The sequence below is a fragment of the Eulemur rufifrons genome, chromosome 9 (assembly GCF_041146395.1).
Source record: "Eulemur rufifrons isolate Redbay chromosome 9, OSU_ERuf_1, whole genome shotgun sequence".
NCBI classification, from domain to species: Eukaryota; Metazoa; Chordata; class Mammalia; order Primates; family Lemuridae; genus Eulemur; species Eulemur rufifrons.
The window spans coordinates 12,537,948-12,553,216 of NC_090991.1; the positions used below are offsets into that span (position 1 = coordinate 12,537,948).

Below are 15,269 nucleotides of genomic sequence, written 5' to 3' on the forward strand. Positions count from 1 at the left end.
CCAAGTGTGAGAAAGGATGAATGCTTGAGGGACAGGACACCCTGGGAGGCTGAAAATACCCAACAGTCATAAATCAGAAGCTACTGGCTCAGGCCGGGCACGGTGGCTCACACCTGTAATCCTAGCACTCTGGGAGGCTGAGGCAGATGGATCGTTTGAGCTCAGGAGTTTGAGATCAGCCTGATCAAGAGCGAGACTCCGTCTCTACTAAAAATAGAAAGAAAATTATATGGACAACTAAAAATCTATATAGAAAAAATTAGCCGGGCATGGTGGTGCATGCCTGTAGTCCCAGCTACTTGGGAGGCTGAGGCAGGAGGATCACTTGAGCCCAGGAGTTTGAGGTTGCTGTGAGCTAGGCTGATGCCACGGCACTCACTCTAGCCCAGGCCACAGAGTGAAACTCTGTCTCAAAAAAAAAAAAAGAAGCTACTGGCTCAACTCATCCAGCAGCAGGTTCTACCCTCCTCAATAATCACAGGACAACAGGTTTCAGCAAATGGACATATCATATCCCTCAGAGTTAGGCTAACGGGGAACTGCGGATACGAAGTAGAATACAGACAAATATTACTAAATATAATATTAGATGAAAGCCAGCGATGTGGAAGAAAGATCAAAGTCAATGTCTGAAAGAAAGTACAGGGAAATGGACTGAGGATTGCTTGGGCCAAATGAGTGTCATAATCGTTAGTGGCTCTCAAATGTTAGCATCAGAATCCCGGGACTAGTTAAAACATAGGTTCTGAGCCCTGCTCCCAGAGTTCGACTAATTCAGTAGGTCTAGGTAGCGCCCCAGACTCACCCTGCTAACTAGTCCCCAAGTGATGCTAATGGTGTTGGTCCAGGGGCCACTCTTTGAGAAACATATGCCTAGACACAAGGGCATAAACCAGAGTTAGGGGGTGAATGGTAGGGAAAAAATAACTCTCTAGAAAGCTGGAGGCGGAGAAATTGATCAGGGATACCTAGGCAGTGACTGCTTCCTTCCTGTCAATGAGAATGTGGCCTTGCTGACACGAAGGTTGTTTCAAGAACAAGAAGAGCCCTGGTTGAAAATAGTTCCTTAAGTGACAGCTTATAGATTGTTAGTATAAACTATTCTGGAAGAGATATGTAAACCCTGAGAGATCAGAGACATGGCAAAATTTGTCAAGGACTAAGTAAAATTTATCACAGGAATGCAAGGTTATTCAACACATGAAAATCAGCCAATATCAATATATTGACATAATAAAGACAAAAACAATATATGCATAGCAATAGACATGAAGAAAAAGCATTTGGCAAAATCCAACACCCTTTCATGGCAAAAACATTCAACAAACTAGGAATAGGAGGGAACTTCCTCAACGTGATGAAGGACAACTAGAAAAATCCACAGTTAACATCATATCCAACAGTGAAAGACTGAAAACTTTCTTACTAAGATCAGCAACAGGACAAGATGTCTGCCATCACTATTTCTATTCAGTATCATACTGGACAATCTAGTCAGGGAAAGTAGATAATAAAAGGAAATAAAATGCACCCAAATTGGAAAGGAATAAACTAAACTACCTCTCTTTGGAAATGACATGATCTACGCAAAGAAAAGCCTAAGGAGTCCCCCCAAAATAAAACTAATAAATAAGTTCAGCAAGGTTGCAGGATACAAGATCAATATACAAAAATCAATTGTATTTCCATACACTTGCAATGAACAATCCAAAAATGAAATTAAAAAACAATTCCAGTTACAATAGCATCAAAAAGAATAAAACATCTAGGAATAAATTTAACAAAACAAGTGCAAGGCATGTACACCAAAAACTACAAAACAGCTCTGAAAGAAATTAAAGAAGACCTAAATAAATGTAAAGACATCTCATGTTCATGGATTGGAACTGATATTGTTATGATGGCAATATCCCCAAATTGATCTACAGATTCAACACAATCCCTATCAAAATCCCTCTTGGCTTTTCTGCAGAAATTGACCAGCTGACCCTAAAATTTCTATGGAAATGCATGGACACAGAATAGGCAAAACAATCTTGCAAAAGAAGAACAAAGTTGGTGGGTTCCCACTTCCTGATTTCCAACTTCCTGCAGGTGTGCAGTAATCAACGCTGTGTGGCATATTGGCACATAAATGTGAGTGGAATAGAATTGAGAGTCCAGAAATAAACCCATATGTCTATGATCAATTGATTTTTTATAAAGGTGCCAAAAATAATTCAATGAAAGAAAGATTATTCTTTTCAATAAGCAGTGCTGGGAAAACTGGTTACCCACATGCAAAAGAACCCCTACCTCATGCCATACACAAAAATTAACTCGAAGTGGATCAAAGACCTAAATATAAGAGATAAAACTATAAAACTCTCAAAGAAAACATGGGAGTAAATCTTCATGACCTTGGACTGGGCAATGGTTTCTTAGAGATAGCACCAAAAGTACAGACAATTAAAGAAAAAATATATATATTGGACTTCATCAAAATTTTTAAAAATTTTATGCTCCAAAAGATGTCATCAAGAAAGTGAAAAAGGCCGGGCGCGGTGGCTCACGCCTGTAATCCTAGCACTCTGGGAGGCCGAGGTGGGCGGATCGTTTGAGCTCAGGAGTTCGAGACCAGCCTGAACAAGAGCGAGACCCCATCTCTACTAAAAATAGAAAGAAATTATATGGACACCTAAATATATATATAGAAAAAATTAGCCGGGCATGGTGGTGCATGCCTGTAGTCCCAACTACTCGGGAGGCTGAGACAGGAGGATCCCTTGAGCTCAGGAGTTTGAGGTTGCTGTGAGCTAGGCTGATGCCACGGCACTCACTCTAGCCTGGGCAACAAAGTGAGACTCTGTCTCAAAAAAAAAAAAAAAAGAAAGAAAGTGAAAAGACAACCTATAAAATGGGAGAAACATTTTCAAATAATATATCTGATAAGGGTCTAGGGTGCAGAATATATAAAGAACTCCTACAACTCAACAACAGTAAGACAAATAACCCAAATTAAAAATGGGCTAAGGATTTGAATAGACAGGTCCCCAAAGAAGATAAACAAATGACCTATAAACTCACAAAAAGATATTTAATATCATTAGTTATGAGGGAAATGAAAATCAAAACTGCAATGAGATATTACTTCACACCTACTAGGATGGCTATAACCAAAAAGACAGATGATAACAAGTGTTGGCAAGGATATGGAGAATTTGGAACACTTTTACATTACTGTGCAGCTACTTTGGAAAAGAATTTGGCAGTTCTTCAAAAAGTTAAACAGAATTACCATATGATACAACAATTCTATTCCTAGATATATACCCAAGATAATTGGAAACATATCCACACAAAAACTTGCATATGAACACTTACAGCAGCATTATTCATAATAGCCAAAAAGCAGAAAAAACTCACATGCCCTTCCAATGACAAATGGGTAAAATGTGACATATCCATACAAAGAAATAATATTTAGCCATAAAATAGAATGAAGTATAGAGTCAAGCCACAACCTGGATGATTCTCAAAGAAATTATGCTAAGGGAAAGAAGCCAGACACAAAAGGACACATATTATTTGATTCCATTTATATGAAATAAAGGGCATGGAGGAAGGAGTGTGGAGACTGACTGCTAATGGGTGCAGGGTTTCTTTTGGGGGTAATGAAGATGTTCTTGAACTAGGTAATGGTGATGGTTGCATCGCTTCATGAATATATTAAAACCACTGAATTGTACACTTTTAAGAAGGGTAGGTTTTATGTATGTGAATTATATTTCAATTTTGAAAAATGAATCTGGCAAGAGCCTAGCTGACTTGAACAGTGTGAATGACAGCTGCGTGCTTCCTTAGTTAATTAGAATCAAGATGACTGCTGCTCTGTGTTGTAATCTCACTTAGGATCTTTGGCTGATGAATCAATCATAAGTGCGGCCATTCACTCTTCATCTGTAACCTACCGGAAAACTCTGAGACTTAATAGAACAGGTGGAAGGAGACTCTAAAACACATAGAATGAGCCCACACCTTCCATGAATCAATGTCAGACTGTTAAACAAAAGAACCAATCAGAGAACATGAAAATTAAAAGCTGATTGTTTGAAAAATAAAAACAAAAATCTCCAGGGAAGAGCTGACCAGCAGAATGGAAACAGCGATTAAGAGAGAATGGGTGAGCTGTTGGTTAGAACCAAGGAATGCTTGCAGAACCCACCAAGGAGCAAGAGATAAGAATAAGGAGGACAAGTTGAGACATGGTTAGAAAAGTTCTAGCATCTGTCTAATAGAAGCTTTGGAAGGACACAACAGAGAGAGAAATACTTGAAGAAACAATGAAAATAAAACTTCACAGTAGTGAAACGGCACAACCTGGTGCAGGCACGACAAGCAAGCACAACAACAAAAGTCTCACCCAGAAACGTTTGTGATTTCAGAATGCAAGGAATCGTGATTTAAAAACTTAAAGCTTCAAGAAGAATTTTAAAGAACAGATTAGCCATAAAGGAATGCGAATCCAATGTATCTCAGTCTTCTCACCAACAACACTAAATGAAAGAAGGCCCTGTCAGAATATCTTCAAAGATAGTTGGGAACACAACTGTGGACGTAGGTAAACTTGCATTCAAACGAGAAGGCAAAATAGAGACATGTTTAAAAATGCAAAGACAGGAAAGTTACAATCCACAGTCCCTACCTGAAAGAATTACTTAAGAAGATATTCTGGTGAAAAGACAAAGTAAATCCAAGAAGTCATGTAATTTAAGAAGCAGTAGCAGTGAGGACTATAAAGGGTGAATTTTACTGAATGTAAATATACTTCAATATACTTAACTGAAGAAGAATGAGAAGGAGGAGGAGGAGGAGGCATCATCACTGATACAGACACCATGATGAGGAAAAAAAAAACTCTCCCCAAAAGTAGAACAGTAAAACTTCACACTGAGTTGAAATAAGAACTGACAACAACCTGGAACTAAGTGGGCAGGGGATGTGTGAGCTCGGGGAGTTGGAAAGAGAAGGAAGAGAAAAGGGTTCCAAGGTCCTTTCCTATTCAGTAATAGGATATAGATACTGACTTAATCCAGACCCCGATAGAAAATGCCAGTGTTTACATATGTGTTAAAAATGTACATTTTTAGAAATACAGGAGAAAACTGTATTGATAATATAGTTGATTTAATAAATAGAGAACTTGGAACCCAAAATATACAGATACTTTTTTTTAACTTATAAGGAGCATACACACACATACATACACACACACACACACACACACACACACAGAGCATGTTTTAGACAAGAAAGAATTTCAAAAAGATAGCACATCACATTCTGCACAATGGAATAAAATTATAAGTTAGCAAGAAAACAATCTATTTGCCAGAATTCTTGTAAATGGTTCTAAATAACTCTTTGGGTAAAGAGGAGAAATACGAAGGTTTTGCATGACTTAGAAATGACAGAGAGTACAAGGGCTACTTATCCAAACCCTGTGGAATGTTGCCAAAGAGGCTGGATCCAAGGTTTTGTGGGGATTGAAGCTTATACAATTTTAGGGTCCCCTTTAAGAAAAAGATTATCCAAAAATCTTACTTTTACAAATTTTATGACAAAAAGGTAATAGGTAACACCTTGCTTAGGGCCCTCCAAGGCCGTGGGAAGGACCTGTGCACGTGTGAACTAGAAAACAAGATTAAAGAGCTCTTCTCTCTAGAATTTGGAAAGGTATAAATAACATAAACCCAAAGAAAGTAGTAGGAAAGAATGAATGAAATAAAAAATAACAGCAATATTAATTTCTATGCATTAAATAGAAAAATTTAAGAAGAGTTGGGGCCGGGCGCGGTGGCTCACGCCTGTAATCCTAGCACTCTGGGAGGCCGAGGTGGGCGGATCGTTTGAGCTCAGGAGTTCGAGACCAGCCTGAGCAAGAGCGAGACCCCATCTCTACTAAAAATAGAAAGAAATTATATGGACAGCTAAAAATATATATAGAAAAAATTAGCCAGGCATGGTGGTGCATGCCTGTAGTCCCAGCTCCTCGGGAGGCTGAGACAGGAGGATTGCTTGAGCCCAGGAGTTTGAGGTTGCTGTGAGCTAGGCTGACGCCACGGCACTCACTCTAGCCTGGGCAACAGAGTGAGACTCTGTCTCAAAAAAAAAAAAAAAAAAAAAAAAAAAAGAGTTGGTTAATAAAAATAAGAGCTATTTCTTTGAAAAGACCATCAAAATAAGGAAACCTTTGGCAAAGCTTCTTAAGAATGAGAGAGAGAGAGAAATGTAGAGAACGGGGAATGGATACAAACAATGGGGAGAATGAGAAAGAAAACATAACAGAATGTTATGTCTGAAAAAAGAACATTGTTTTCAACTTGATGAAGGCTATTTCTGGACTCCTGGGCAAGGGTCATGCTTATTGGTGAGACATTAGCATATTTCCATGACGGCGCTACAGTCAGGATCAAACAGGAAAGCCTGGTATCACTCCTGCTACTTGGCACGGATCTGGAGATCCTATGTAATGCAATTTAAAAGAAAAATAAGTAGTATAAATATTGGCAAGAGTGTAACCGTGAAGATTTGTAAATGATATGACACTCTAACTAGAAAATCCAAGAGAATCAACTGACAAACATTATATTAGAACTAATAAGAAATTTCAGCAAAGTGGCAATATTTCAAATACATAGCAGATGAATAATTTACATATATATATAAAGACTTCCTAAAAACCAATTTTAAAAGATAAATAATCCAATAGCAAGATGGGCAAAAATTATGTTTAAGAGATTCAGAAAAAAGAAAATAGGATCGGTCAACACATTTATGAAAAGATGCTTAATCTCACTAGAAATCAGATCAAGACAAAACAAGACAATGAGAAAATATTTTCCCCCATCCCTCAGGTAAACATTTAAAGCTTGATAATATCAAGTCTGGTAACACTGTGGAGAAATGGCTAACCTAATCCGTGGTTGCTGTGCAAATTTACATTTGCACAGTCTTTTTGGAAAATCATTTGGCAGTATCTATTATAATTTTCCATGCTTATACTTTTAACTCATGTAACATTCTGTTGAAAATGAAAAATTCCAATGTCTATTACTGTAGAATGGTTAAATAAATCAAGGTACATCTATTGTAGAGAACACCATAGCACAGCTGTGGTCCCCAAGCTGTGGTCCCCAACCCCCGCGCCAGTGAGTGAGGCTTCATCTGTATTTACAGTCGCTCCCCATTGCTCGCAACACTGCCTGAGCTCCGCCTCCTGTCAGATCAGCAGGGGCATTAGATTCTCATCGGAGTGAGACCCTACTGTAAACTGCGCATGCGAGGGATCTAGGTTGTGTGCTCCTTATGAGAACCTAATGCCTGATGATCTGGGGTGGAGCTGAGGCAGTGATGCCAGCGCTGGGGAGCAGCTGCAAATACAGATTATCGTTAGCAGAGAGCTTTGACTGCACAGAGACCATAATAAATCAATTGCTTGCAGACTCATATCGACACCTTATCAGTGAGTGGCAAGTGACAATTAAGCTGTATCTGGTGGCAGGCTTTAAATCAGAATCTGACACTTATTTTAGTCTGCACGTGGCCCACCCACTATTTTATTTACCACTTCTGTCCACGCCTCTTCCCCACATTGCGCACTTGTCTCAGTCACAGTGTTGGTAAGCCCACAAGCTCACCCCAGCAAAAATGAGTCAAAAAACATACGTCACTGGAGAACTTCTTTGAAAAGGGGGAAAGACCCAATGATGAGACAGCAGAAGATTCTAGACTGCCAAAAAAAATGAAAGCTGCATTTAAAAGAAAATCTCAAGAGTCCTACTTAAATTACAGGTTCATCGCAACAGGTAATTCACATTCTCCAAGCCCGCTTTGTATAAAGTGTGGCAACTGGCTATCCAACGAAGCCAGGAAAACCTTCAAAACTGCTTCACCGCATGCAGACCGAGCACCCTTCATTAACAGACAAGCCTTTGGAGTTTTTCCAAAAGAAAAAAATGTGACCACAAAAAACAGAAGCAATTATTGAAGGCCACCACTTCGTTAAATGTGTCTGCACTGAGAACGTCATTCTTAGTGGCTGACCGCATTGCTAAAGCTGAGAAGCCCTTTACTATTGGTGAAGAGTTGATCCTGCCTGCTGCTAAGGACATTTGCCGTGAACTTTTAGGAGAGACTGCAGTTCAAAAGGTATCATGTGATTCTCCTTCAGCTAGCACCATAAATAGAAAAATTGATGAAATAGCAGAGGATATTGAGGAACAATTGTTAGAAAGGATTAATGAGTCACCATGGTATGGTTGACAAGTCCACCGATATTGACAACAAGGCAACAATGCTTGTTTTTGAGCAATATATTTTTCAAGAGGATGTGCGTGAGGATATGTTTTGTGCACTTTTGTTGCCAACCAACACCACAGCTGCAGAACTGTTCAAGTCTCTGAATGATTCCATATCAGGAAAACTGAATCGGTCATTGCGTGTCACCATATGCACGGACGGAGCGGCTGCCATGACTGGACGGCTTTCTGGTTTCACTACTCGGGTCTAGGAGGTCACTTCTGAATGTGAGTCATCCATGTCAGTGTGTCATCCATAGAGAAATGCTGGCTAGCTGAAAAATGTCACCTGAACTAAGTGTTTTGCAGGATGTGATTAAAATGATCAACCACATTAAAGTACATGCCCTTAACTCACGTCTGTTCACGCAGCTCTGTGAGGAGATGGACGCAGAGCACACACGTCTTCTCTTACACGCAGCGATGAGATGGCTTTCTAAAGGGAGGTCACTGGCCAGAGTTTCTGAGTTACAAGAGCCACTCACCACTCCAGAAATTTCTTTTAGAAAAACAGTCACCACTGGCAGCACATTTCAGTGACACAGAATGGGTCTCAAAATTTGTGTACTTGTGTGACGTAGTCAACCTGCTCAATGAACTCAACCTGTCACTTCAGGGGAGAATGACAACTGTGTTGCAGTCAGCAGATAAAGTGCCTGCATTCAAAGGCAAACTGGAATTATGGGGGTGAAGAGTGAACATTGGGATTTTTGACATGTTTCAAACATTGGCAGAGATTTTGAAAGAGACTGAGCCAGGCCCGCCTTTCTCCCGGCTGGTGCACGATCACCTATCTCAGTGTTCAAAAGAGTTACAGCATTACTTCCCAACCACAAAAGACCCCCAAAATGGGAAGGAATGGATCCACGATCCATTTGTCAGTTAGCCAGGTGAATCAACTTTGTCCATACTAGAAGAGGATCATCTGCTTGAGATCATAAATGACAATTGGCCTTAATAAAAGTATGTTTGAGACAACTTCAAATCTCCATACATTCGGGATTAAAGTCAAGATGGAATATCCTAAGATGGCCACAAAAGCACTGAAAGGCCGGCTTCCATTTCCAACATCCTATCTTTGTGAGGAAAGGTTTTCTGCAGTGACAGCAACCAAAATGAGATTACGGAGTAGACTGGACATAAGCAACATACTTCGAGTGTCCCTGTCTCCCATCACCCCCAGATGGAACCGTCTAGTTGCAGGAAAACAAGCTCAGGGCTCCCACTGATTCTGCAATCCAGTGAGTTGCATAATTATTTCATTATATATTACAATGTAGTGATAATAGAAATAAAGTGCACAATAAATGTAATGTGCTTCAATCATCCCCAAATCATTCCGCCATCCCCGGTCCATGGAAAAATTGTCTTCCATGAAACCAGTCCCTGGTGCCAAAAAGCTTGGGGACTTCTGTAACACAGGTGGAAAGAATGAGGTAAAATCTATATCTACTCATGTGAAAAGCTCTCCAAGATCTACTGTTAAGTGGGGGAGGGGGAAAATAAGTTGCTGCACTAATGTCTAATATGATCTATCTCCAGAGAGATACCTTGCACATCGATAAACTCTGCAGTGGGGCCTGCAATTGAAAGAATAACTAAGGAAGACTTTGGTTTTGTTTGTATTGTTGATGTTTTCTTCCAAGAATTAATTCAAGAAATAAGGTGGATATTTGTACACTAATATTCACAGCAGTGTTACTCACAATAGCTAAACGGTGGAAGCAACCCAAATGTCCATCAGCAGTTGAATGGATAAACAAAATGTGGCACGTATGTACCATGGAAAGTTATTTAGCCAAAAAATGAAATGAAGTATTGATTCATGCTACAACATGGATGAACCTTGAAGACATTACACTAAGTGAAATAAGTCAGACATAAAAGGACAACTACCGTATGATGCCACTTCCATGAGCTACCTAGAGAAGTCAGGTCGATAGAAAGTAGCACGGCGGCTGCCAGGGGCTGGGGCAGGGGCGGATGGGGAGTTCGAGTTTAATGGGTACAGAGTTTCCATTGGGAAAGATGACAAAGTTCTAGAGACAGATGTTGGTGACAGTTGCAAAGCAGTGTGAATGGACTTAATGCCACTAAACTTTACATTTTAAAATGGTTAATACGGCAAATTGTATGTTATGCATATTTTACCACAATGAAAACTGTTAAATAAAAATAACAAGACAAACGATTGTAAAATACGAATGACAATAATCATAATCAATAAGGTGCACTGAGCTGATGCTGAAGGATTCTTTTCCACCAAAATACGTATATGCTGGGCAATATATTACCAAAAAAGGGAACTATATAACCAAACTTAAAATAAAGCATGTGTAATACACAAGTGCCAGAAATAAAGAGGGAACTGCAATCCAGAGACGGAAGCGGAAGCTGAGACACAGGAGACTGCAGATCCCATGAAATCGGCAGGACACGGGCTCCGGGGCCAGAGCCTGAGAACCGCACTGTTATCGCCACCCACCTGACCTCCGCCGTGGACGGTGAAGGCTAAAGTGGAGCCCCGTTTATAGTGGGGATCCTCGAAGGGCTATTCTATCCATAAAGGAACTTTAAAAAAAAAAAAAAAAAAACTCCACTGGGGAAGCAGCAAAGAAACCATTCACAGGCAGTGAGAAAGGAAAGTCACACATGAGTAATTAAAACCCTAAGCCTGTGCCACTTTTGGGTGTAGGGTCTAAATTTACACCGCCCATGTAGAAAGGAAACTCGGAACTATAAATTTAGCATATAAAATATTCAGGATGAGTGAAACACTCAGGCCCAGCAGAAAGGAACACAAAACCAGTCCCTATAAGGACAGTTTCACAGCCCAGGGCACGCAAGACTCCCACAGAAATGAAAAGCAGGGGTGGGCGGGATGGTGATGGGACCAAGATGAGTTCATAATAAAAAATGGAGAAACGAAATCCATGAAGGATCGCTAGCATGTGCACACACACACACACCCCAGCTCAAGAACTGGAGATGGGAGAGTAGCCCGAGAATACCAATGCAACATAGGATGTAAAAGGCTAAGGAGAGAAAAGGTGGAACACAAAACAGAATTCAGGTTTAAGAGGAAGAAGGTCAGCTCCAGTGGGAATTTGTGGAGTATAAGGAGTCTTCAGGTAGCGGTTAGTAGGAGGCTTCCAGAAACATGGATCTGGAGCCCAAGAGAAAGGTCTTGGCTGCAGACAGTTGTCACCGAGGGTGGCTGAAGCTCCCCTGGGGGTGGTGTGATGGGCCAGGGTGTCAACCACACGAGAGGGGGCCCTGGAGTGAGCTCTGTGTTTAGGGGCAGGGAACTCGAAGGAGGCAGGGATATACACTCTATCTACACCGCCAATTCTGACTGCAGCCTTCTCCAGGAAATGCGCCCAGAGCCTCCTCTCCCCAAGGTACTCCCAGGGCCTCTCCAAGCCCCTTCCTGAGCCTGTCTTACTGCACAGTGATCCGCAGCTCTGATCTGCCTCTCCCACTCCTAACGGGTGACAGTGCCATCCCGCTGCTCTTTGTTTCCCCCACATCTAGCACAGGGTTGGACCCCTGCGGGGGCTCCATAAATGACTGTTGAAATGAATGAAATGGATGTGTATGTTCTGCCGCGTTGTGGGAATTTACACAGTGAGTGCGCAGGAGAATGGAACTCGGAGTTGCTGCAAATCTGGCCGGCTTCCTCTTCCTCTCCCACTCTCCCTCTCGCCTTCCTGCCCCCCATTCTGCACTGGGAGGAAACAGCATAGAATCTCAGACTCAGGCAAGCGCTGCCCCTAATTCAATCGCGCATGAGCAGCTGGAAGCTTGTGTTGGGGCTGCAGTTGTGCAAGATCCTTCACTCTTCTCCCCTTCTCCCATCATTATAAAAATTACCTGCCATGGAATGCACTTTGCGAGTATTATCTCATTTAATCCTCACAGCTTTTGTAGTAGTCCCCCACTCTGCAGATGAAGAAAGTGAGGCTCAGAAAGGGACGTGACTTTCCCTGGCCACAAAGCCATGGAGTGGCAGGGCTGAGGTTCCAACCAAGACCTTTCTGACTCCAGAGCTGCAGTTTCTGCCTCTCGCATGGACTCACATACGCACAGCTCCTCCCTGCCCTCCCCTGTCCTCCCAGCTCACACTGCCTCTCACACACCCTCTCCTTAGCTCACACTGTGTCTGAGTCACACATTCTTTGGCAGACAAGTGGGGGTAGGGGGTGGGAAGGGGTGGCCAGATGGGTGGTGAGTATAAATCCTGGTTTGTCTTTTCACAGTAACATGCACTGTTGTGGGGCAGGACCTAGAATCCATGACCCCTCTGGGCCTCTTCTGGGATTCCTGGGGTGAAGGAAAAAGCAGACAAAAGACTCCTCTGCAAATACAGCTGTGAAGACGGAAATTGTCCCTGGACTGGCCTTGGGGACCAGACTCAGAGCCTAATCTTCTTGTGGATGGGACAGGGACCCAGGGTGCCTTTCTTTTAAGCCTCTGAAGTTCTTGGGCCTGACTTTGTGGGGGCCCAGAATGGTGCCAAGCCTCAGTCCAATCTGGGAGGTGACACCCTGGACTGGGAATCAGGAGATCAGGGACCTGGGTCTGACTGATGCCACCACTAACTTGTAGGACCTTGGGCAAGATGCTGCTTCTCTGAACTCAGGTTTTTCATTTGTGACATAGAACAATCCCAGGCTTGTCTATTTCTCAGAACAGGTGCTTTGGCAGGGGCGGGGCTCTGAACCAAGGAGGCAAGGGTGGAGGATGGGAGGAGCAAATGCCAGGGGCGAGACAACCAACACCAAGACAGCTGTCACCAAGAGAGCTGCCACCAAGGTGGCCATCCTCTTGGTCTGGGCCAGGGCCATCTCATTGAGTACCTCCTGACAGGGTGGCCCTGCACACTCAGCAACTCTGGCCCAGACCATGACTCTGAATGACAGGACCGAGAGAGGACAGAGGAGAGGAGAGGAGGAAGAGAATGAAGTGGAGGAGTAGCATGTGGGGTGGGGGAGGAGGGGTGGAAGGAGCTGACCTGTGGATGACAGGCACAGAGGTCAGCACCCAGCATCCTGGACGAGGATCCAGCCCTGCCTCTGCTTCTCACTCCAGCATGACATTAATCAGGCACAGCCTTCAGCTGAGGCTCTCTGAGCCTCAGTCTCCCCGTATGTCAGCTCAGCTTTTATGACCTCCTCAACTACATCATCCACTTGCCTTTCAAAGCCCGGCCCCATCACTTCACTGTCAGAAGCCCATCCTGCATCCCCTCCCCTGCCTCCTTCTACACGTCCTGCCTCCCCCCTCCAGGCTGGCAACCCTCAGCTTAAGCCTGATGTGCTGTGTCTTGACTTATACCATGTCACACATCACAAGGCAGAGCCCTCCACTGAATCACCTCTGGTCCCTCCTGCAAAGCACTTATACACAGTAGGTGCTCATAAACTTCCTGTTGGTCATGAAAAATGGTCAAACATCTAGACGGATGGGTGCAGAAAAGGCTCAGCCTGCTTTGTCTGCTGTTCAAGCTCCTGGTCTTGACTGCCCCCCACACCATCCCCATAAAAAGCCTCCTGGATTAATCCCTGCCATATACTCCTTTTTCAACAACTCAGGCAAAGGAAGTCCTGGAGCTCACTGCTGTCCTTCTCCCTTTAGAGGTCAGCCTCTGCCCCTGTTCAAAGGCTCCTCCAGCTGCCACTCTTCTTATCCAGCAGATCCCAACCCCACAGGCCTGACAGTCCAAGGAGCTTGGCTCCAGCCACCTGCCATTAATCATCCATGCCACCAGGGTAGCCACTCTACAGACAGAGGAAGCTCTGCTGAAATACCCTGGAGTTGTTCTGCCACACAAGACCCCACAGAAGTCCCCAAGAGAGCTCCTGAGGTCACAAGACTCAGGGATGCTGTGAGGGAGGTACCCAGACAGAGGGACTCTTCACAGAAGACCTAAGCCCCAGCCCCAGTTGCTGGCCCTGCAGCCCACCCTGCCACATACATCCGTGCACACCCCGGCCAGGACAGAAGCAGAACCTCACCTGGGTGCTCCTCCAGCTTCCCCATGGTCTCCATCTGCTCCACCAGGTCGTTTGAGTTCCACTGGCTCATCCCAATGAGGATGGCATTCTTCCCTTCAGCCACATCCTCTGTGGAAGAAGCAGAGACGGGCGTGAGTAGGTGGGTCTCAGGGTGGGTAGCCCTAACGGGAGCTGTGTCTGAGGGAGTACTTATTTCTTCCTGGGTTGAGGTAGACTCCAGCTATTGAAGGTGTCTGTCGTAATAGACAGGTCTGAGCATCAGCAATTTGCCATTGCAAGAAGACACTGGTTGTACCCTACGGGGCCCCCACTTGTTACAGCAAAAGAAAGTAACAAGGGGGCTGCAACCCCCCTGAAGGCTCCATTCCTAGCACTGACAGCACTATCTCTTGAGAGGCAGGGTGTTTGGGTAGAAAGAGAAAAACCTTGTCACTTGCTAGCAGTTTTTCTTTGGGTAAGTTATTGACTCCTCTGAGCCTCAGTTTTTCCATCAGTAAAATAGGACTGGCAATGTCCAACTCACAAAGTTGTGAGGATTAAATGAGACAATGTGTGAAAGGTCTTGGTGCATAGGAGTGGCTCATAGGTGAGAGCCGTTATAATTATTTCTTCACTTGAAAAGTAACTCACCATCAGGATTTGAGTGGATCAGGATTTGAGTGGGGTGGAAGCAGCTCTGGAATAACTGGGAGAGCAGAAGCTGTCTAGTTCTAAGCAAGCTTTGAGCTATATGCAACCCTCAGCCCACATCTCAACCTTATGAAGTCCTTAAGGCCTCCATTCTCCCCTACTCCTCCCCTCAACCCTGTCTCCATCCTTGCCCTTCTCTGTGTCAGCTTAGTGATTACTCTGGGAGAAATCAGTGGGGCCACACTCTCTAACCACATTGAACACAAGCCCCTGGGCCCCACAC

The 15,269-nt window shown here is 43.4% G+C and overlaps 1 protein-coding gene across 1 annotated transcript in view; it reads right to left on the reverse strand.

The window, feature by feature from the left end:
• PITPNM3 (PITPNM family member 3) overlaps positions 1 to 15,269 on the reverse strand; it is a 73,204-nt gene that overhangs the window by 46,976 nt on the left and 10,959 nt on the right. Inside the window, exon 3 of the mRNA XM_069483102.1 lies at positions 14,357 to 14,464. Coding sequence (XP_069339203.1) covers positions 14,357 to 14,464 — 108 coding nt within the window. The remainder of the gene's footprint in view (positions 1 to 14,356; positions 14,465 to 15,269) is intronic.